The following is a 23,429-nucleotide window of genomic DNA, read 5'->3' as shown; positions in this document are numbered from 1 at the left end:
AACAATTATTTAAAAAATAAAAGACACATTTTATTTGTTTTTTTGAAATATATATATATAGGTAGGAGCATCACATTTGACTAGTTTTTCAATTTTGTAGAAATTATAACTTTTTTTTTTTTTTTCACGATGAAGCAATGCCCATAACCACGAAGTTAACTATACATATTAGTAAATTTTCGTTTAGGAAAAAGTTTCCAAGTAAAAACCGGTTCATGCATATAGGACAATGGAATCCGCACCGAGAGCACTACAGAAAGCTTCCAAGCATCTTCACAAAGCAAAGAAGAAAAAACAAAATAATAACAATCTGTTGATGGCTTATCAGACCGGTCGAACCCTTCCAAACCGGCGCAATCGTGACGAAGCGAACCGTCTCAAGTACGGCTTCGACGCCGGATTATTGTCTGGTGCATAGCCTCAAGATATCGATATCGACCTTGACGGCGTTGATTCAAACATTTCATGGAGTTCGGATTCGGAAACCGACGACTCCGATGGTGAGAAGATGCGTCTGACTGGTCTCTCGGCAAGCCTGCGGGTCTTATCGGATTTGCTATTGAGAATGGAGCGTGCGGAGGCAGAGCTAAACAAGACGAGGGAGGCTCTCCGGTTGCATGCGGAGAATCGGCGAATCGAATTGGAGGCTGAGCTAACTCAGATGCTGTTGCGGACTGAATTGCAGATAGCCTCGTTCATTTCGCGCCCCATTAGCGTTTCGAGTAGAAAAAGGAAGCGAATTGAAGAAGAAACAACACCACAAGTTTCTCAAAGGTAAAGAAAACTTTTTGACTCGGGACTCGGCCGAGTGTTTTGGTTGGTAAACTCACTGATTTGGTTTTGGTGGTTTTTATGCAGGGATGGAGCTTTGCTATTCACATTACTCCAATTCAATTTGCTATTTTGAAGTCTTTACTTATTAAGGTTTTTATATGCAAAAATGAAATGAAGTATTCCACTTGTTTCTGATCGTTTTACATGTATTATTGTAATTTTTCTATGTATTTCATAATAAGTAGTAGTTATGTTGCTATGAATATGATTTCAGTTGCTGTCCTAATACTTTCCCGTAAAAAGACTTCCAAAACTTCCACCGACAATAGATCCGAATGTCGCTATAAACAGCCGCAGATTTTAACTATAATTTACACTCTAAAAAATGGGGGCCAGAACCAGCTTAATCAACAACGAGTTGAGATTTCCTTCTGCCCGTCTTGGGGTTCTGGAATCTTGCCTCTGCAATACTTGACAAACCCTTTTGTCGATTCAGCGCACTTTCTACGTACTCTTTCAACGGTGGAAGAAGGCCTTGTTCTCCATCTCTAGCAGCTTGTCCTCGAATTATCTAACAAAGATTGACAAATAAGTATGATATTACCTCATGAAAGAAAACAATACAGAAAGGGTTAAGATCATTTACCTTAGATGCCCAAGACCGCTCAGCTTGTTGACACACTTCTCTGATATCCCTTCCTGACATTCTGTATTTGGCAATAAAACGTTAATGAAAACAAAAAAGAGACTTGGCTTAATACTAGTTTTAATAATTGCAGTCACCTAATCCTAAATCAGTCAGTCATTAAATTGTTCATCAAAGTCAAGCTTACTCTTCTGTAACCGCAGCGAGTTCATCTAATTCAGATTTTGTGAGGTGCTTAGCATACTGAGCAGCAATCTCCTGTCGCGTTTGCTGATCCGGTAAACCAAATGTGATCAGTGAATCAAACCGACTGAGGAGCATTCACAGCGTGAGTTAGAAGATGATCAACTCAGTATACTCTTCTTTAACCCAAGAAATCTTACAATGTGAGTTAGAAGATAATCAACTCGTTATACCCTATACCCTCTTCTTTAACACAAGAAATCTATTAAGCCATGTACCTACCTAATTAAAGCAGGATCGAGATCTTGCTTTCTATTAGTTGCAGCTATTACAACCACTCTCTTATCCTGTTCAAATCCATCAATCTGAAAAAAAAAAGTAACTTGTGTAAACAGTAACAAGATAGCTATCTCAATAATCAAGATGATTACTAGAATTCATTGACTGTCTGAACTCTGAAGTGTGGCAACTTCTTCACTGGTGGCAATACGAAACTTGGAAAAAGCTTATATTAACATACCAGGGTAGAACCAAACGACATTGAATGGGATCTAGGGTTGCAGGAGAAGTTGATAAAAAAAAGACTCAAAAATGGATACAGCTCTTGCATCCAAATTCTTGTCAAGCATAATAATGCCCAGATTCTTTATACAATGTGTTCGTAAGAGTATGGACTGCGTCTAAACTCAATTTTATATAGGAAGACAAGTAAACAACAAACACTTCTCAACGAGATAGTCCAACCCTGTACCTTTAGAGTGTGAATTATTACCAGCACCAAAAAAATGTTGATTTTGTTAGTTAACAGGGAAAGGGGAACCAAAAGTATCCAACTCTCTCTGCCAGGACGTAGCCACAACAGCCTACACAACTTTCTATCATTAATAGAATGGTCCTCCACCTAAGTCCCACCAATGACAAGATGGAAGGGACAATGTAGGTAGCACATTGGGGTCATAGCAGCATAATACCATGCCCAGTACTGCCTATTCGAAGTCACACTTACCACGCTAGGTTACCACTCACTTTAGTAATGATGCTGTGTCATAAAAAGTAGATGGAAATCCCAGAATTACCTGTCTGAGTAACACTGATAGGACTCTACGTGTAGCTTCATGCATTTCACCATCACGAGCAATAGCAAAAGAATCCACCTGCAATGGTACCAAAGAAATCAAATAACAGGAAACACTATATCAAAACATATTCATATAAAAATTTAAACCATAATCATCAAAACATTATACAATTAACATCACATTGAAGAGTAAAAAGGCAATGACATGAGATGTGGACTGAATAATGCTCCGGAAAATAATTCAAAAGCCACATTTGACCTTTAATGATAAATTTACCTCATCTAGGAAAATAATAGCACCATCAGGAAGTTCGTTGGCTAGTGAAAACACCTTTGCTAGTAAGCGTTCACTCTCTCCATAGTACTTTGACATGACAACCTCAAGGGGCACATATAACAATGGGACACCCTGCCAAAATAAAGGTAAGCGTTCAATTTTCAGTCCATCATAAATTCAGATACCGGCTTGTAGAAATACTTAGGAGTCATAAGTGTACTTCATACAGAATCAAGCCACTTCTTAGTCTCAACTCTGAAGCTTCTTACAGTGTAGAAGCAAAACTTATTAAGATGGAAAGTTGCTATGTTAATATAAAGGAAGATAAATTCATGTGCATTTAGCTTTTTCGGTGTTGAATCATGTTAACAAGAAACAAATATGGTAACGGTATGGGACTCCTGGAACAAGACTTGAGCACCTGTATAGTTTTTTTATAAGCAATTGTGGTCTCCCCAACCGCATGTCGAGGATAAATAAATACTACACTAACTAATGCATTTATCAAGGTAGACCATAATAGGTGTCAATCGATTTTAATATTTTAAGAGCTTCAAATATTATTCCTAGATTGCCATATTGAGGCGTCCCTTAAAGCAGAGAGTAATTTAGGCCAAGAGAAAAAAATAAATAAGTAACTACCACATCTGCAAAATAAATGATAACTTCTTATTTTGACAGATTAATTGAAGAAAGCTTCATTATCAGGGATCCAAGATTGGCAGCCAAAAGAGAGATGAGCAATTTACTCTTTGCTTCATCTCAAAGATACCGGTCTTTCTTTTTAAAATGATTGTGAAAAATGGTCAGAACTAATCACCTCCACTATCTTTTTATTTTCTGATACTTGTTATACAACTTAGGGCTAGAACTATATATAGGCTATACAAGTATCACTACATTAAATATAGAATAGGAAACGATTCCTATACCCCTAGGAAACCCAAAAGATCAAATCATTAATCCTCTATTTCTCTAACCTGACTCTGATACCAAGTTAGAATGTGGAAAGTGGTCTAGAAGTAGAATGAGGTGCATGGGGTTTCATTTCAAAACCAATTGGTGATTAGTGGGGTAACCCATACTCTTATGTATTGTTGAATGTAACCACACACTTTCCATGTGTGGGATATTTTTCTAAAACAATGATTAGTTAAGAATTCCAGCTAAACTTGGTGATCAAGTTTGAAGAGTTCCCAAACAGTTACACCACTTACATGTACAAATTATTAAGGCATAACACAACAAAGACTGCACAATCAATAGCAATGAAAAATCAGGAACCTTAAGCTACTCAAGGCCACAGTTGTGGAATTTACATGAGGTTAAGATAAAAACTATAGAAATAGAAGTGACCAGTGTCTCACCGCTTGATTGGCAATGACACGAGCACAAGATGTTTTCCCCGTACCTGAAATTGAAAACATGGTAAGTATGCTCCCCAAACATCAAAATCCAACTGTGAATTGGGAAGTGGGATGTCAAAAAGTTCCAGTGCCACAATTCACAATTCAAGAGTATTTGAGCAAAGAGGAGAGAGAGAGAGAAGGGGGAAAACTGAAACATTAATTCTAATTTCTGGTCACAAGATAACAGGTAACTCTAGTATAAAACCTGCTTCTCCACCAATCCTAAAATTTGAGATAAAGAAAGAAGTCTAACACTAGTAGTCCATAAAGCCATTAGTGAGAGTACGTTCAATCTTCTGACTTAATTATTACAGGTCCATGAACTCATTAATTAAATTGCTAATAGTCTACAGCATATTTTTAGCTAGAGTGCTATCTTACTAGAAAGATCTACCTGGTGGGCCTTCAAAAAGCACAGCTCGAGGTCTGTTTGATTCAAACTTATGTCGTGTTCCTCGGGCGATATCATCATATACTTCAGGACTTTGTAGAGCCAACAAAATGGTATCTTCTATTTCCCTATAGATGAGCAACATCATTGAAAAGTGCTCAAATAATAACTTAAAAAAATATAGACGAAATCTTCAAACTTGATTCTAGTCAGGATTACGTATGAATAGACTGCTTGTTATATGTGAACATTGTTACAAACAAAGAAAATATTGTAACTAATTAGAGGCCAGTCTCACACTTAATATTTTAAATGATGAGTAGGAGAAATGCACATGTTAAAATTGAACCTGAAAAGAGAGGGAAAAAATAAGTTCATATAGTAAGCGTGCTAAACTCCATAGGCTATTTCATTATACTATGCCTTGCTATAAGCAATAGATACACCTTCCATCCCAAATGAATTATTGGCCATACATCGATGTGTATGATGGGAACTTCCTGCCAATACAAATCAAATAGTAGCCAAACACAAAGAAATAGGAAAAAAAAATCTGTTTGTATTTGACCTCCTGGAATTCGGGAGCCAGGGTCTTTCCCAAAGCTGATTACAATCACTAGTTTTTCCACACCCCTTTCTAACTCAACACCCTCCTTATTCTAACACTCATCGGTACACTGTAAGCCCTGTACCCTTCCCCATACAATACCCTCTCACATAACTAACTCTTAGCCACTTGCATTTCCTTTCTTACCCCTCCAAGTGTACACGTAGGTTAGAGGAGGTCTATCAATAACCCTTGTCCAAAGTCTCACCTTGTCCACGAGGTGAAAGTGAGGAAACTGCTGCTGAATGACATCAAAATTCTGCCAAGTTGCTTCAAAAATCGGTAAATTCACCCACCCAATCAAAGCTTGTGGCTGCTGCTTCTGGGTTCCAGGGCGAACATCTAGCACCTGTTCCGGCTCCTACATCCATTCCAAATCAGGGGTCAAATCCTTCGGAAGGTCTGTACCCACCTGTTGTGGTCCAAGAGCCACCCTTGACACCGAGACATGGAACACCGGATGTATTCTTGAGTTAGATGGCAGCTGCAGTTTGTAAGCTGCTGATCCAACAAGAGCAAACACCATAAACGGTCCAAAAAATTGAGGAGCAAGCTTCTCATTCTTTCGTTTAGCAAGGGATCACTGCCGATAAGGACAAAGCTTCACATAAACCAAATCGCCCACTTCAAAATATACCTCCTTCGCTAACGGTCTGCCTGCACCTTCATCTTTTGTTGAGCTCGCTGAAGGTTGACCTTAAGCAATTCTAGCACTTCATCCCGAGACTGAAGTGTTTGCTCCACGGCCAACACCCTAGTGCTGGCTAGTTCAAATCGAATCAATGGAGGCGGATCACGGTTGTACAATGCCTTAAAAGGCGTCTTTCCTGCAGCTGAATGATGAGATGTGTTATACCAATATTCGGCCCAAGGCAGCCACTTTGCCCATTGCGCTGGTTTGGAATTCACAAAGCAACGTAAATAAGTTTCAAGGCAGTGGTTCACCACCTCCGTCTGTCCATCGGATTGTGGGTGGTAGGAAGTACTATGCTTCAAATGCGTGCCCTGCAGACGGAAAAGCTCTTTCCAAAACAAGCTGAGAAAAAACTGTGGTTGCTGAAAACGGATGACGCAGCGCAATAAAATGCTCATACTTGGTGAGGCGATTGACCACGACAAATATCGAATCAAACCCATTAGATTGCGGTAAACCTTCAATGAAATCCATAGAAATATCTTCCCATACTTGGCTTGGAATCGACAATGGCTGTAGTAATCCATCTGGAGATTGAGCCAAGTACTTACTTCGTTGACAAATGACACACTCAGCAACACACTTTTGAACATCCCTTCGCATTCCTTGCCAATAAAGGTCACCAGCCAATCTTTGGAGAGTCTTAAACACTCTTGAGTGCCCCCCTATACTGCCACTGTGGTACTCTTGGATTATCATTGGATAAATGGAGATGAAGATGAAGATGGTAAAACCAATCTGCCAAGGAACTTCAAACACCCTTGATTGTAAGAGTACCCCTCTCTAGCTTGTCCCAATTTCACATCCTCTTGACAATTGAGGGTCAGCCAACACATGAGCCTTCAAATCCGGAATGGAAAGTACTGTCGGGACTGATATGGCAGCAAGCTCACTTTCTTGAGGCATGCGTGATAGGGCATCAACAACCTTATTTTCTAACCCCGGTCGATATTGGATATCGAAGTCATATCCTAGAAGCTTGGTGAGCCATTTTTGATGTTCAGATGCCACTAGTTGCTGATCTAGTAAGTATTTTAAACTTCTTTGGTCTGTCCTCACTAAGAATTTCCTTCCAAGTAAGGACGCCACTTTTTGTATTGCCAACACAATGGCCATCAACTCCCTCTCATACACTGACTTAGTACGGGCCCGTGGCGATAAAACTTGACTATAGTAGGCAATGGGACGCCGCTGCTTCATCAACACGACTCCCAAACCTGTCCCCGATGCATCAGTCTCCAAAACAAAAGGGGTAGAGAAATCTGGAAGTGCTAGTATCGATACCGAGCACATGGCTGCCTTAAGATGCTCAAAAGCTTCTTGAGCTTCTGCATTCCATCCAAACGCGTCCTTGCGTAATTAGTCTATCAGAGGGCCTGCAATAGCACCGAAACCTCTGACAAACTTCCGGTAGTACCTTGTGAGCCCCAGAAATCCACGCAAATCCCTTATGGACTTCAGTATAAGCCATTCCTCCATTGCCTTAAGCTTAGCGGGATCCGCTGATCTGCCAAGATGATATGACCATACTCAACTCTCGATTGGGCAAAAAGAAATTTTGTTTTGTTTGCATATAGCTGGTGTTGTTGGAGTCAACTAAGTACCAACTCCAAGTGTTCCGTATGTGCTTCCATTGAGGGACTGCACACGAGGATGCCATCAAAGAAAACGAGCACAAATTTGTGTAAAAAATCGCGAAATACCTCATTCATGAGAGCTTGGAAAGTGGCTGGTGCATTAGTGAGGCCGAATGGCATGATGAGAAATTCGTAGTGCCCCTCATGAGTCCTAAAAGCAGTCTTTACATCTGATGGTGAAACTCTAATTTTATGATAACTCGACTTCAAATCCAACTTCGAAAAAATAGTAGCCCAATGTAAATCATCCAACAACTCATCTATTATTAAAATGGGAAATTTGTCAGCCACCGTTTCGCAGTTTAGACCCCGATAATCGATGCAGAATCTCCAACTCCCATCTTTTTTCTTAACCAAGAGAACCGGACTCGAAAATGGGCTTGTGCTCGGCTGCACAATACCAGATTGCAATATTTCTGCCATCAACCTCTCAATCTCATCCTTTAGTACCTGAGCATAGCTGGTCGAACTGAGATTGGCCTCGCTCCTTCTCCAAGTGTGATAGTGTGTTCCCGAGCCCGTTGTGGTGGTAACCCCGCTAGCATATGAAATACAAAATCGTATTGTTGCAGCACCACAGAAACGACTTCTGAAACGTGCTCTTCAGTACCCTTTGTGTCGCCCATTAACGAGCTTAAATGAACCCAATACCTTTGTCCCTCTTGCTGCACTGTTCTGACCATAACTTTTTGGGAGATCTGAGATTTACAGAGTGTCAGGTCGCCCTGCAGAGTGATCCAAGTACCAGCTACTTCAAATTGCATCACCATGGACTGCCAACCTGCATATTTCCCAATGTCTCTAGCCATTTGATTCCAAGAATTACATCTGCCCCTCCCAAATCCAAAGACAAAAAATCAGTAATAACTTGTAGTGTCCCCAAGTCTAACTTCACCTGTGAACAAATGCCTTCAGTTTGAACTTTGCTGCCTATTCCCAACAAGACTCCGTAGCACATTGTGGCCGAAAGAGGTAGTTAAGTAGCCTTGACTACCTCCGTAGAAATGAAGTTATGTGTTGCACCGCTATCAATAAGGACTGTGACTTGTTGTTGTCCAATCTTGCCAGCCAACTTCATGGTGTGCGTCGATGAGATGCCCACCAGTGAGTTCAAAGACAGTGTAGCTAATGTTTCCTCAGTTGCCTCCTCCTCAGAAGAATTTGGGGTAAGTGGGGGTGAGTCAAAAGAAAGAGTGGGTTCCTCATCATCCATCATCAACATTACTTGAAGAAATTTCTGCTCACACTTATGGCCTCTATGAAATTTCTTGTCACACTTGAAACAAACATCTCTTGCTCGTTTATCTTGGTATTCGGCTTCAGTAAGGCGGCGTACAGGAGGCTGTTTGAGCTGGGTAGACAGTTTTATCGTCGTGGAGCTAGGTGGAGCCGCCGTATACAGTGTCGCGGATGGCATTGTGGAGGACGACTTGGAGGAAACCCACGATAAAGGAAAACAGGGTATTGAGATAGGGTTGGGTATCGACTTTGGGCAAGATAACCTTGGGTGAGGGCCCGTCGCTACTAACTGGTGGACTTCCTCTATTCTTTGGGCTGTCTCCATGATCTGGGCCAGGCCCACGGGCTGCAGAATGTGCAAGGGACCCTTGATCTCCTTCTTCAAACCCTTCACGAAGCTCCCTTCCAGTATTCGCTCGGGTACACCAGGGACCCGAGATGCCAAAGCCTCCCACCTCACACAGTACTCTTTCACGGTGGAGTCTTGAGTCACCGACAACCACTCCTCCGTCGTGGATCCCACCGGAACTGTGCGAAACCTCAACAGTAACGTCTTCAAGGTCATCCATGAGGTAATCGGTCTCCTTTGGTTTTCCCACTGAAACCAGGACAAGGCATCCCCCTCCAAACCGATTATCGTAGCTTCTAACATGTGAGCTTCAGACAAACGATTCAGCAAGAAGTAACGCTCCACCCGAAAAATCCAGCCATCTTGGTTGTCTCCTGAAAACAGCGACAGCTCCATACTAGGTGGTTGGTAATCACGACCATAATAGTTGTCGGAATAGTGCCAGCATCGCCCGACTGTAACGGTGGCTAAGGGGTACGGTGTGGTTCAGATGCAAGCGGTACCAATGTTGACGAAATCTCTGCGTCAACTGCTTTCCTCTGTCGATCGTTACTGGCAGCGGTAGCCTCTGTTCGTGGCTGTCCTGAAGCCTGAAGCATCTGAGTCATGTAGCCAACAAGGAAGTCCATCTTCTTCTGCATCGATGCAAATTCTGACTTCAAAGTATCCATTTCCTGCGACAAATGTTGAAAATCAGATCGGACACCCATTAATTCCAATCGAAAACCCAACTGTAAGTTGTCCAACCTTTCTTCAATAGCTTCCAGCAGCACGTCCTTCTTAGGTGTCATGGCAGTGGCTCTGATACCAATTTGATAGGAACTTCCTGTCAAAACATATCAAATAGTGGCCAAACACAGAGAAATAGGAAGAAAAAATCTGTTTGTATTCAACCTCCTGGAATTCGAGAACCAGGGTCTCTCCCCAAGCTGATTACAATCACTAGTTTTTCCACACCCCTTTCTAACTCAACACCCTCCTTATTCTAATACTCATCGGTACACTATAAGCCCTGTACCTTTCCCCATACAATACCCTCTCACATAACTAACTCAGCCACTTGCATTTCCTTTCTTACCCCTTCGAGTGTACACGAAGGTTAGAGGAGGTCTATCAGTGTATATACAGCTAAATAGTACTTCACTAACAACCAGAATTTTTCGAAAACAAAATGATGATTGCTTTATTTTCATGTTTTCCTATGAAATTTAGATCAAGCTCATCAACAACCTATATCTATAGGTGATAACAAAAAAAAAGCTATTTATCTACATTCTCTGCAGAGTACTGGACAGTACATAATGGACCAGATAATTTATCCCAAATATAAAAATAACAACGAGAGTTTAAAAATGCAACATACCGTTTCTGCTGATGATACCCAGCAATATTGTCCCATAAAATTTCACTGCTTGTCGAATTCAAATGGGGTTCTTCAAGGCCATCAACTCTCACTCCCATTGACTCAAGACTAGAAACTAATTTTGATTTATCTGAAGATGATGGCATTTGTTTTCTTTCCAATGAATTATTTTCTCTGGACTTTCTCCCTGCTAATTGTAAAACAGATACAAATGCATCAAGCTCTTTTGCACTCAAGCTTCCCTTTTTTATAAATTCAAGTTCCTGCAGTAAGTAATTGTAACGGATGTCAAAATCACATGATTCATAAGTCTAGTAGCAGTCATCTGCTAAAGAAAAGTGAACATTAGAACTCCATATAGACTCACAACTTTATCTGCCGTAACAAGCGATCCAAATATGAGTACACATAGATCTCCCTCCCCTTCATTCTCTTCAGTTTCCTTCTGTTTGTCTGGCCGAGTAAGTGTTAGTTGCCAAGATATTGCACTGAAATGGTTTGTAAAGAAACAGTTCACACAATGACGGCCATAGCTAATTACTCGAATGTAATAAAAAATATTACTAAAACAAGCAACAGAATATGGCATAAATTAAAATGAATAATGCAAAGATTAAATATACAAATAAAAAAGTTATCAACTGATTATAACCTGTCCCAAGCACGCAATAACATATCTGATCCACCACCATGCTGTTCAACCTTTAACCCAAGCTCTGAAACAAGATTTGCAATCAGCTGAGGAACTTCACACGCAGGAGGGATCTGGAACTTGACAGTTACCTATCACAAGTCATCATAAGCTTCAGTAAGCAAAGTTTAGAATAAAATTTTACAAGATAAAACTCTCACACACAAATAGCTTCCATATATTACTTGATTTATTGGTTTAAATTCAAATATAATAAAACTTGAATAAATACGTTTCCAAGAAAAACAATTTTCTTAAACACTGCTCTAAACGCTCAAGCTGCACCACTTAGGTCAATGAACCCATAGTAAGGATTTTAAGTATTCTAAGACAAAATTACTATAAAATGTAGTACTAAATGGCAGTCATAAATAATTTATTTTCAAAACAAGAATTTGACCCTTTTGAAGAGGATATTTTTACAGCTCTATAACCTTTTGTCCCTTAACAGCAACCGTAAAGCGGGGATAAGACCCAGGGCGCATTCCTTTGCTTTTAAGCAACGTTTCCATTCGCTGCCGTTCCTTCTTCGCTATTTCTTCCAGGTCCACATAATTTGCTGGAGAATCTGATGGCAAAGGTGAGGAAGCAACCTGCATAGAAGTAACATCATTGCAATTTAAAACTTACATAGAAAAAAATCTAGAAAGAAACTATGACTGCAAAATTCCAAATCATTTCACGTGAAAGAATGACACTGAGAAAGTAATATCATATCTTAAAGAAATGAAAAATAGACAAACAACCTCGTCCGCATCAGCATGTGCAGTTTGCAGTCCTTCAACTCCAAATAAAGTAGCTAAGAAAGCTGGAAGGATAAAATACAATCCGTTACCATTGGGTACCGAATTCGGCCACCGAATTTCAGAGGCATTGGAATGGTACTGGTGGTGCTGCTGAACAGCCCCTGCATATATTGATTGACAGTAAAGCATAAATTTTAAAAGACTTTACAGTAGATTACACATTAAGCTGAAAGATTCATCTGGTTATGTTACAATCTACAGGTGTGATAATTCCCCCTTAAAGAAGAATGAAATTGTCAATCCGTTTATATCTATCATTATAGAACACACAAGCATCAGAGTGACATAATCATCATAGAAGCATTCAATCAAATTGATAATTTGCTATAGTAATTAGAAATTGGAGATTCGGGTAAGAGAGACGAAAAGAGGAGAGAAGTACGCACGGAGATAGAGAAGGCGTCGATTTGAAATGTAATCTGGGGAGGAAACAGGAGAAGGGTTTAGGGTTTTAGTTGAACAGAATCTTCGAAAAACACGAGAATTTTTCACCAGTCGCTCTACGACGCCCATACCGTCTCTGCGTTTACTGATTCACAACTGTGATCTGTGACTGTGAGTTCTGTTCTGGAACTGGAACTGGAACTGGAACTGGAACTTGAACACTCTCTATTTCTCTTCGTGGCGCGCAAATCACAGCAGAACCCCTGCCTACCTGTCAATTTTTATTATTATTATTTTCTTTCTTCTGTTAGTGACGCTAGTAAATAGGTTTAACGGAAAAAAGTTATCATTTTCAACCTCACCCACAATTACGATGTAAAGTAGCTAAATTTGTAACATCTACTTTATTCTTTAAAATATATTTTCAAAAGATACATTTTTCTAAATTATTTCTTTTATATTTTCAAAACACATATTTTTTTATTTTATCTTTAGTATATCTATAAAACACACATTTTTTTTTATTTTATCTCTAGCTTTTATTTTATATTATACATCAGATTTTCTATTTTTTTTTCTCTATATCATTTAAATACTATATTTTTAAATATTTTCTATTAATTTTAAATACTTTCTTTAACTATCAATAAAATCATAATATCTTTTAACATTTATAAAATCTACCTATATATCATATCACATAATTATATTATAATACTACCCATAAAAAAATAACAATAAAAATTTATTAAAAAATGAAATATAATAATATTATAAAATATAAATAAAACTCATTTACTATATAACTATATATATAAATATATAAAAAGAGATTGAAAAAAAAGAAGAAGAGCATGTATATATATTTGTGTGTGTGATTGGATGTGTTTGTGAATAATGTGATAGAGAATATGAAAAATTAATATTATATATTTACATAGATGAATAGTGTATTACAAATATAGCTATGTACTATAAATGAAGGTAAATTTTTTTTAAGAATAAAACATCAATTGGAGACTCATTTTAGTACATTTTGGTATAATTTTACCTATTTAGTTATTATAGATCAACTATTGAGAGTGTTCTAAGGAGTACAAAACTCTCAATTGCACTTTTTTTTATATACTTTTATTCATGTTTAATTTTTTATATTTTAATATTTTTATAAATTATTAATAGAATCCACATGTCATTAATTGATTTAAAAAATTACAAAAAATAGTGTAATATAAAGTGCATTTAGCATTTTTCATTTTTAAAATATAAAAAATATATATAGTAAAAATGAGCTTCAAATATTGAGTGAACTAAATTTAAGCTATTTTATACATTTTTTACCTTAAATGAATAGTATTACTCTATATTTAGAGCGACTATACATTGAGTTAAAATTATTTTATTATTTTTTCTTTCTTTCTTTTTCTATGTTAATTATATTTTGTTTTGTTTCTTTCTCAATCTTTTTAGTATTTTAATGAATAAAAATTAATATTTAAATAAAATAAAAAAATATAGAAAAATTGATGTACGTGGTAATATATAAAAAGTAAGGTTTTTGTAATTTATTTGAAACAAATAGAATAGACCATTCGATGGAGAGTTCTAATACTATGTTTGGCGCATGGGCACTCACACCAGTTTATGTAAACTTAACTAAATCTGTAAAATATACAGAAATATGGTTAAAACACTGCTCCAACAGCTACTGTAGCGTCTCTACATCTATAGAACATTGTTTCTCCTGCATATGTTATTTTAATCATTTCTGTACTCATTCCTCATTCATTTCATGCATAGAAAAACAAGCACATCAGATGTATTTTGTCAATAAGCAACACTCCAACAACCATTGTTTGTATAACATGTGAAATAAATTGTGTATATACATATATATATATATATATATTTCATGTTCCATGTAAGTGATGGTATTTTGTGGTAGTATTGATTTTAAATGTCTTATTTTTACTTTATTTTATAAATTTAGATTAATTTAAAATAGTTTATAGTTATATGGTGTTATATATAGGTAGATATTGTAAATATTAAAATATATAAGAATAATATTGATAGTTACAGAAAATATATTAAAAATATAATATTTAAATGATAATGAGAAAAAAAAAATAGTAATGAGAAAATAGTAAAGAAGTTGGTGTATAGTGTTTTATAAAAAACTGATGTAAAATAGAAAAAATAGGATTATTGTAAAGTAATTTGAATAATGGAGTAGAACATAACTAGGAGTGCTCAAAAGAGGTAAAGGGTGTCAGATAACAAAAATTAATTATTTGAAGAAAGTTAAAGAGAAATGAAATATAAAGGAATAAGGTGTCCTTTAAATTCTCAAAAATGAATCTCTTTAAAAATAAGATAAAGAAGGAATACAACAAAATAATATAAAGAAAATGATATAAATATTCTTCAAATAATTTAACTACATATATTTTCTAAAAGTTAGTTTAGTAATTTTGGAGTTAAACTTTAGAGAATAGCTATATGATGCCCAATTACACTAATAATAGTATATCATGGTTATATGATGTTGAACACTATTAGTACCCTCTTAACTATACTCTAAACTTTATATTCATCTTTTCCCCTTTCCTCTCAATACCAAACGAACATAGCCCAACATCTTTTGGGTCAATTTTCAGGCTGTAACATTTGAAATTATGTACCAACATCTATATGAGTAATTAAAATACGACTAATAGAGGTTGAAAATCATAGTTAAAAGTAATTTCAATACGAGAACTATATTTTTCCATTTGTTTTGGTTGATTTATACAAGACAAAGAAATGGCATTTCTAAAAAAAATTGTATATTAAAGAAAACTCAAAAATATGATGAGTATTATCAATTGGGCTATCTTTGTTACAAACTCGCAGTGTTGTAACATTGGGGCCTTCTTTATTAATATGTTTTTGGACCAGCTAAACTTTCTTAAGAAGGCCCATTATTGATGTCTAATCATTTTGGTTTCCAGAGAAGATAGATGTTTTAAGTTGTGAGAGTTGTTGAAGCATTAATTTTAGTAAAAGACTTTCTCAGCACAAGGCATTGGGACAATAGAAAAAGTGAATAGTGATGTAACTTTTGAAATTGTTGTAGCCAAATCAGGGCACTGAAATATGTATTGAGAGTGGAACATTAACATTATTATCGTTTCAAGTGAGATAGGAAATACCCTTGTTTGTTGCCTTTGGGTTGGCTGAGTTAAGCAAAGAAGCAAAGCCAGTGACTTGGTGCTTAAGTGAAGTGAAAATAAAATGGTTTTGTCTCACAAGAAATGGGTGAGTGATTTGTGGATAGTGATTGTTGAATAAAACTGATTTTATATTAAAACATGGATTAGTAAGTCAATTTCAAATATCTAGTTTTTGGTCAACTTTCAATCCCTCCAAAGTTTACGAATTTTACACCCAATAAAAAAAACTGGCAAAATGGTCTATTTTTTAAAGTCATTTTGCACTTTAACCTAGTTTTAATATTTTTTTACAAAATTAATTTCTCATAATTTAGACAGGTGGTCGAAAAATTCAAACAGCCGGTCAAAAATTTTAGACAACTGGTCGAAAAATTTACACAACTAATCGAATTTTAGACAAATGTCATTTTGCAAAAAATTATCAAAATTATAGCATAATGCAAAATCACTTCAAAAAAACTATTTTATCCAATTTCTCAAAAAAAAAATTACTTGTGGATTACAAATTCAGTCTCCTTGTCCTTTTTCCTCTTACATTTTTTTCTTGTACCAAATAAATACAATAAAGAAACGTACTGTTTTTTTTTTATATTATTTCCTTTCTTTAGTAATTTGTACCCTCTTTTTTAACCCTTATATCTTTATGCCTAAAAAGTATCAACAGAACCTTCAACCGATGAATGGTGATTTCGAAGTAAGTGTTTGTAATAAAGCTACACAAGTCACAAATTCAAGCTTTCTTCTATTCCCACGCCTAGGGAAGGAGACAGATCGGCAAATATGGTTTTGATTTGAGGAAGTACACACTCATCTCTTTATATAGTTAAACAAAATCAAGCAAGTATTTAAAGCTAATGAGAAACCACTTTCTCTACTACTAGTAGTTGTAGTCATTATTATTAGGAAGAAAAAAAAAAAGCAAAACTGGGGTTTGAGGAAGTTGTGATCTAATCTAATTTATAAGGTTTATAGTTGAGATTCAGCCTCGGGAAATGAATATTACTTACACACACTGATAGTTTGTCCAAAGACAGAAAAGAGGTTACTGAGAAAAAAAGTGAGTCAGAAACTTTAGATGTTAAATAAAAGAAAATGAATACATTACCATCTTTTCGGGTGGGTTGCACATGAAAATTAAGTTAGAGGTCGCTCGTGATACCTTGGCAACCAAATACATAAAACTCCGCATGCTCTGCTTTGCATCAAGATTCAACAATTGTAACCAAAGCTACAAACAACACTCTTTGTCTTATAAATAAATGAATACATACATACACAAACAAAGGTAATAAACAAAATTAATATCATTTTTAACAAGTTAGACTAGAAAATCCCACCGTTGCTCTATAATTACAGGTACATAAACCTTTTTTTTCTTTCCTTAAAAAATAAATAAATAAGAAGTAGAAGAATATAGTCCTCCAAAAATCGAACCTTTTTTTAAGCTCTGAATATAAAAATTTTAACTTGGTAGTAATTTATATATATGTTTCAAAGGGACATGAACGATAGGATAAGTAAGGGTTAACTTAATACACCTTCTTGGTGAAAAGACTCCGGAGGTTAAAAAGATTTCCGCCGTTTCCAACACTACCAGCACCGCCACCGCGGCCACCTCCGCGGCCTTGGCCCCTGCTGCTATTTCTTCCGCTGCTACCGCCACCTTCACTGCCGGTGACAGTGCCGTCACTGGTGCTAACGCTCAAAGCACTATTCTCATCGCTTCTACAACTCAAATGGTTTCTATATCCAATACACATAGGAACATTGATATTCAAGACTTTAGCTTTCGTCGCGCCACCAGCACCGGCACCTGAAGCGGCGGCGGAAGCTGCGGGTTTACTCCGGCGAGTTTCGAGTGCTTCTTTATTCGCTCCCTTTTCCACACTCCGGACCAAAGGCTCAACGGTTCTACCAAGAGCACTGCCAGAGGCTCCACCTCCACGCCTAACTTGCCAAACTGGGCTGCTCCGGCCTAAATGGACTCCAGCCCGACTTGGACTGGTCGGCCACTTTCTGGACTTGGACTCGCCAGCCGAGTTGCTCCGTGAACAGGGGGCACTATTGACCTTCCGGGAACCAGGAGCTCCAAACATGGTCTTGGGTCGGGTACAGGCATTGCCGGCAGATCTACTCCGGGAGAAGGGCCATATGTTGATATTCAACTCCGCCGCCGAACTCGTTCCGGTTCCACTCTTCCGCTCCTTCTTCTTCTCTTTACTATCTTTATCCTTATTACTATTATTATTATTATCTTCTGCTTCACTTTTCGTGTTCTTCTTATTATCACCCTTCTTGAAAATATCTCTCCACCGCTTCGACGCGCTCAGAGGAACAGCCGATTCGGCCGACGAAATCTTGGGTCCTGGACCGGGTTCGGATTCGGGTTCTGGGTGCGGAGGAGGAGCCGGTTCCGGGTCCGGAAGATGGGGTTCGGATTCAGAAGGTGGATCCCTCTGTTGGTGGGAGAGAAGGTGAAGCGGGAGTAGAAAGCCATCAACGAAGAGCTCGTCAGCGGATAAGAGATTTGGCTCGGGGAATGACGGGTTTCGGACCATCCAGAACTCGAACTCGGGCGAGCTTGAATCAAAGCTGATTCCTCTTCTCCTTCCGCTACTGCTCGGAGTTAGAGTTTGCGCCTCCGGAATGACTCTTGGGCTGTCCATTCCGCGGTGGCGGTGGCGGTGGCGGTGGAGGAGTTGGGAAAAGTTTCTTAGTTTGTTTCGTAAGTTGAAGTTGGGAGAGAGATAGAGAGGAAGAAGGAGGAGAGGTCTCACAGGGTTCAGGGGAAAGTGACCCTACAAAAGCAATAAATAAAGAGAATTTAAACAAACAATAGACAGATATATAGAGAGAGAGAGAGAGAGACGTGTTTTATTTATTTATTTATTTATTTTAAAATAAAATACACATATAAATAAAAAATAGAGAAGTGGGGTCCATAGTACATGGAAGGAGCAATGTCATAGGTTAAGAGAATAGAGAGATCATTGGTGGTGTAGTTTGAATGTAGAAGGATAATGCTTTCTTCTCTTCCATAATATTAATAGTATCTCTTCTGCATATTAAATATTATTAATTCCTCGGATTATTAGCTTACCCGCATCAACGATTTCATTTATTGCTCATTGCTTAATTTGCCTCTCGTTATTTTTATTTTATTTTAATTCTCTCATTTATGGTAATTTAATTAATAAATTACATAATATTCGATTTGTTAATTCTACTTTACCCACATATTTTATGCAATCTACTATGAATCTTCAGACATAAATTCATTTCAATCTACCTATTTAATGCATTCTACTATGAATCTTAACACATGTATTCATTTTAATCCCTCGTAAATCTCTATATATTTTTTAAAATATAAATTAGTAGGTATGCAAAAATGCTCATAAATATCATTGGATTATTCACTTCAAATAAATATATATACTGTATATCGTGGATTATACATATAATCAAGACAAATTCAATTATGCCGTAATGATGGTATATATGAATTTAAGAAATTTTTAATAGCATTATTTCACATAATGCCGATGTGATATTAGCCACTACATAAGATTTTTGACATGAAGTTAATGGAATTCCATGTGTAACTTTGCATGTAGCTTTTTATTTGTTATTATTATTTTTTTTTTTACATCATAACTATGGGAATCCGTACGAGTAAATAAATTAATTAATACATCGAACTTAACCCTAACTTTTTGCATATAAATTGGATATACTTGACTAATGACCCTGTTTTTTAGTAATCTAAGACCCATTTAACAATGTAGTTATTAATTCCTCTTCTTCTTTACATTCATGCACATAAACAATCTATTAACATAATTAGAAAGATACAAGTGACTTAACAAACCTTGATTTAAAATTTAAATTTGTTGGTTTACTTTTGGATATAACTGAACATTGATTTAGATTATGATACCGAAACAATAAAGATGGTATTAATTGTATTTGAGTGAAATAGGAAGACAATTAAAAAAAATTAGAGAGAGAAAAGTAAAGAATGAAGAGTGAGAATGATGTCACGTGATGTCACGTGAAGGTGGCATAATGCATGTGGGATGACTTCATTAGAAATTAGAATGTCTTCCACCGGCGTTGACAATTTAAAACCATTATTACATCCCACACCACTTGATAATATATATCCCAAATTCAATCACAGCCGCTTCCTATTACTATGCATCTCAACATATCCATATGAATGATGTTCTTTTAGATAATAGTATAAATGTTCCAACAAACAACAATACCTTCAAATTAGATAAGTGTGAATTTATGATTTTTAAAATCATTTAGCCCTCTTTATGTTATTCGATATATAAATTTTGAATGCCTCATATATATATTATTCAAAATTATTTGTGGTAAAAATCTCACAACTAAAAAAATGCCCTTTCTTGGCAGGCTCTTGTGCAATCTCGATGGGCTAGGCCCGTCGTAAATTTGAATGTCCAGATTGATAATGGGTCTATCTCAGTAGTTTTAGCTAGCTGATATTAGGTACCCAATCTCGGCGGGGTTATCAAAGGAGAAATTTTACACTATATGCATCATAATTGTTATACCCGAAAATTGGAGATCAATGGCGTGGCAATAGAGATGACAAATGACAGTACATGGTCCGTAAAAGACACATTAAATAGTCAATAAATACATTGACTCCTCAGAGTTGTGATAAATGACCCGGTAGACTGACGAAGAATTTGGACTGCTTGAAAGATGTCATAACCAAGCCAAGTGTACCTTGGTCCTAGAAGGCTAAGGAGAATGCATCCTAGGAGAGCTAAGGAGAGTGCATCCTAGGAGGCTAAGGAGAATGCATCCTAGGAGAGCTAGGGAGAATGCATCCTAGCATGTTAGAGGGGAGTGCCATGTTAGAGGAGTTCCATGCAAGCCAAGAATTGAGACTTAGATTTTGACAAGGAGAGCATACACAATGTCTGATCGGACATAGTTGAGAGATGCTAGAGGAGAGTGCCTCAAACTTGTCCAAGGTGAGATGCCAAGGAGGATGCTTCGGACCACCTTGGTCCGAGGAGAAGGCAAGAGAAGGTTGGCTCGGACCACCTTGGTCCAAGGAGAAGGCCACAAGGTCCGATCGAACCTTGATTGAAGGAGGTAGGCTCGGACTTACCCGAGGAGAGAGGCCAAGGGAGTTGGCTCGGACCACCTTGGTCCGAGGAGAGCCATGCATATATCACCTTGGTACAAGGAAAGCTTGAAGGAGTAATCAACATGCATGTGAGACTACGTCAAAATCCCCGGAACAACTTCAGCACGAATTGGTCTAAGCACCCTGGAATCTCCCACTCCTCACTCAAATTGAGGAATCAGTTGCATTTTAAATATTTCTTGTAATATAAATATAAGATGAATAATAAAATATCCCTATCTAAAGGGGATATCAGTTGAGGATCCTAGGCCTATAAATAGAGGGTTGGTGGGATCGTAAAGGGGCTTCTGCTGCTTCTTCTTTCTAGAGAGAGAAAATTGGGTCTAAATATCCTAGAGAGAGAAAGTGCTGAAATTTGAGAGGACTCTTGTATTTTTGCAATCTGTACTGAAGAAACTCAGTTGGTTCAGTCCATCTGATCTTGAGTACATATCTATAAATCACAACTCTAAGTGGATTAGGCTATTACCGACAATCGGGACTGAACCACTATAAAAATCTTGTGTGTTCTTTATCTTCTTTATTAAACTGTATGTTGTTGTTTACATTCTCTTGAAGGCTTGTCGTTATTGACGTTCTCACGTCGTTGGCTAAAAACGCAGTCAACAATAATATAGTAAAATTTTATAACATGTCATCATAAAAATTATCCCACTAATGTGCCCCTACCCTATTTTAGACAAAAAATACCCATTTATTTAAAAATCTCACATTTAACACTTCACACGTTCTCTCTCTCTCTCTCTCTCTCTCGATCTATCTCTCCTCCATCACTCACAACCATTTTTACAGCAACCCAACTTGAAATAGTCGAATATACTGAACTGAGCTGCAATATTTGGACTGCTCGGATCTGGAAGTTTCATTTCATGTGAAGAAATTGTCATTCTTGGCATTTTTTAAGAGAAAAAATCATGGGTAAGTATCCTCTCATTCCATCTACTTGTGAATATGAAATGTCATGGTTAGATATTAGATTTGAATTGTTCTGGTGTTGAGTGTGGTATTTTTTTCTGCATTTTTTGATATGTTCTTCGGATATGGAAGATCTAGAAATCGGTGGACAGCCAATCAAAATTGATGGTAAATCGACGCTAAATCGATAGCATTTCGATGGTACATCGATTCCCTACCGATGTCTCATCGATGCTATTTCGATGTTGAGGCGAACATATAATTTAGATGTTCGTTTCAATATAATATTGATGGTATATCAATGTTGAATCAATGTCATATATGTTGATGTGGTTCATATTCGATATGACATCGATATACAATCGAAATGGAATCGCATACAGATGGCGACCATCAACATCGATTATGCATCAAAATGCCATCGATGTTGCATTGCAATACGGATAGTGTTACAGAGGTATCGATTTTTCATTGATGTTGCATCGATTCATTATCGATTATACTTTATTTTTATAATTTTCCTATGCTTTTTTTTTGTAAATTTGCAGGTTCCAGAGTTTATAATTGTTTCTTACAATGGTGTTTGGGAACGAAAATGAGAGAAAATGAATTTCAAAGCAGGTTTGAACACTATAATACACGTACTAATTGATGTTGGTTGCATAGAATTATTGGAGAAGTTGTATTTGAAGCTGAAAGTGGATAAGTCATTGTTTGACTTAAAGTTGGAGGTGTCATTTACATGCAATGATTTTAGCTTAGATCCCATTGAAATCACAGATGATGAAGGAGTTAGTGCTCTTATTCTTGACAATTCGAAGTCCTTAAGACATCGGGTTCCTTTATGCGTTAGTTCGATTGCAAAGAGCATTGCTCTTCTTGATCCATCTCCTAGAGCGAGTGTTAATATGGAAAATCATAATAAATCATACACGGCTTGTAATGCCCCGGATTCCCTATTATGGTTAATGGCTGGATTAGTAGGCCGGGAGGGCCATAACTGTTTAATTATGCCATTAAATGTGTTTATGCATGTTTATGAAAATTATATTATAATATGATGTTAAATGCATGCATGTGAGTCCACATTTGCTTACAGGGGTATTTTGGTAATTTGGCCCGTTGAGGGTATATTTGAATATTTGTTGTATGTTAATGATATATTGTGAGACCACATTATAATGTGGATTGGTTCGAGAATTTCGACATGAGACGATCCTTAAACATGATTTATCGGTTTGGTCATAACAGGTTTGAGCTCGGGGCTCAGGGTGAGTCTCGGGGTGATATTAAAGGTTATAGCGTTACCGGGGTTTTTAGGGTAACGGGATATAAATTGTTGGTGTTTGAGGATTTTGAGATTAGCGGGAATTGGGAGGCGTTAATTATGAATAACGGGTTAAGCTAGAAGTACCAATTTTGCCCTTGGGTTGGTTTAAGAGGCTTTGGATGGTATAAGGGCATTTTGGTCATTTTAGGGGTGGATATATTTATTTTAAATGGCTGTAGGCTGTAGAATAAAACAGAACAAAATCAGGGGTTTGCCTCTCCCTTACCCGTACATCATCTTCTTCAAT

The 23,429-nt window shown here is 37.1% G+C and overlaps 4 protein-coding genes across 4 annotated transcripts; 1 reads left to right on the top strand and 3 right to left on the bottom strand.

Moving 5' to 3' along the window:
• Window positions 1-249: 249 nt before the first annotated feature.
• LOC133794863 (uncharacterized protein At4g22160) lies at window positions 250-1,037 on the top strand. The gene is made up of 2 exons (XM_062232292.1): window positions 250-774; window positions 859-1,037. Exons 1-2 carry the CDS (start codon window positions 509-511, stop codon window positions 905-907), a joined length of 315 nt encoding a protein of 104 aa, XP_062088276.1. The 5' UTR covers window positions 250-508; the 3' UTR covers window positions 908-1,037.
• Window positions 921-12,805, bottom strand: LOC133794861 (uncharacterized). Its single transcript, XM_062232290.1, has 14 exons — window positions 12,531-12,805; window positions 12,085-12,245; window positions 11,773-11,931; window positions 11,300-11,430; window positions 11,015-11,135; window positions 10,648-10,910; window positions 4,762-4,886; window positions 4,326-4,369; window positions 2,959-3,090; window positions 2,680-2,757; window positions 1,886-1,968; window positions 1,608-1,730; window positions 1,421-1,481; window positions 921-1,345 (listed from the first exon to the last, which is right to left on the bottom strand). The coding sequence occupies exons 1-14, from the start codon at window positions 12,655-12,657 to the stop codon at window positions 1,178-1,180; spliced, it is 1,776 nt and encodes a 591-aa protein (XP_062088274.1). The 5' UTR covers window positions 12,658-12,805; the 3' UTR covers window positions 921-1,177.
• LOC133794862 (uncharacterized) lies at window positions 4,899-10,620 on the bottom strand. The gene is made up of 2 exons (XM_062232291.1): window positions 10,032-10,620; window positions 4,899-9,958 (listed from the first exon to the last, which is right to left on the bottom strand). The coding sequence occupies exon 2, from the start codon at window positions 9,678-9,680 to the stop codon at window positions 8,673-8,675; it is 1,008 nt and encodes a 335-aa protein (XP_062088275.1). The 5' UTR covers window positions 9,681-9,958; window positions 10,032-10,620; the 3' UTR covers window positions 4,899-8,672.
• A 4,167-nt stretch (window positions 12,806-16,972) lies between the features above and the next one.
• Window positions 16,973-18,561, bottom strand: LOC133794860 (uncharacterized). The gene has a single exon (XM_062232289.1). The coding sequence runs from the start codon at window positions 18,407-18,409 to the stop codon at window positions 17,273-17,275; it is 1,137 nt and encodes a 378-aa protein (XP_062088273.1). The 5' UTR covers window positions 18,410-18,561; the 3' UTR covers window positions 16,973-17,272.
• Window positions 18,562-23,429: the final 4,868 nt, after the last annotated feature.

Source organism: Humulus lupulus, chromosome 8 (assembly GCF_963169125.1).
Source record: "Humulus lupulus chromosome 8, drHumLupu1.1, whole genome shotgun sequence".
Taxonomy (NCBI): domain Eukaryota; kingdom Viridiplantae; phylum Streptophyta; class Magnoliopsida; order Rosales; family Cannabaceae; genus Humulus; species Humulus lupulus.
Note: the sequence above shows the minus strand (reverse complement) of the source record. Positions and strands in the feature narration are given on the sequence as shown.

What these genes read in the sequence shown, in the direction of transcription:
- LOC133794860 (XM_062232289.1), bottom strand. Translation starts at nt 18,409, where the DNA reads ATGGACAGCCCAAGAGTCATTCCGGAGGCGCAAACTCTAACTCCGAGC.
- LOC133794863 (XM_062232292.1), top strand. Translation starts at nt 509, where the DNA reads ATGCGTCTGACTGGTCTCTCGGCAAGCCTGCGGGTCTTATCGGATTTG. An exon ending in ACACCACAAGTTTCTCAAAG is followed by an intron (nt 775 to 858) that starts GTAAAGAAAACT and finishes GTTTTTATGCAG; the next exon opens with GGATGGAGCTTTGCTATTCA.
- LOC133794862 (XM_062232291.1), bottom strand. Translation starts at nt 9,680, where the DNA reads ATGGAGCTGTCGCTGTTTTCAGGAGACAACCAAGATGGCTGGATTTTT.
- LOC133794861 (XM_062232290.1), bottom strand. Translation starts at nt 12,657, where the DNA reads ATGGGCGTCGTAGAGCGACTGGTGAAAAATTCTCGTGTTTTTCGAAGA. An exon ending in TTATTGCGTGCTTGGGACAG is followed by an intron (nt 11,136 to 11,299) that starts GTTATAATCAGT and finishes AAACCATTTCAG; the next exon opens with TGCAATATCTTGGCAACTAA. An exon ending in AGCGGTCTTGGGCATCTAAG is followed by an intron (nt 1,346 to 1,420) that starts GTAAATGATCTT and finishes AATCTTTGTTAG; the next exon opens with ATAATTCGAGGACAAGCTGC.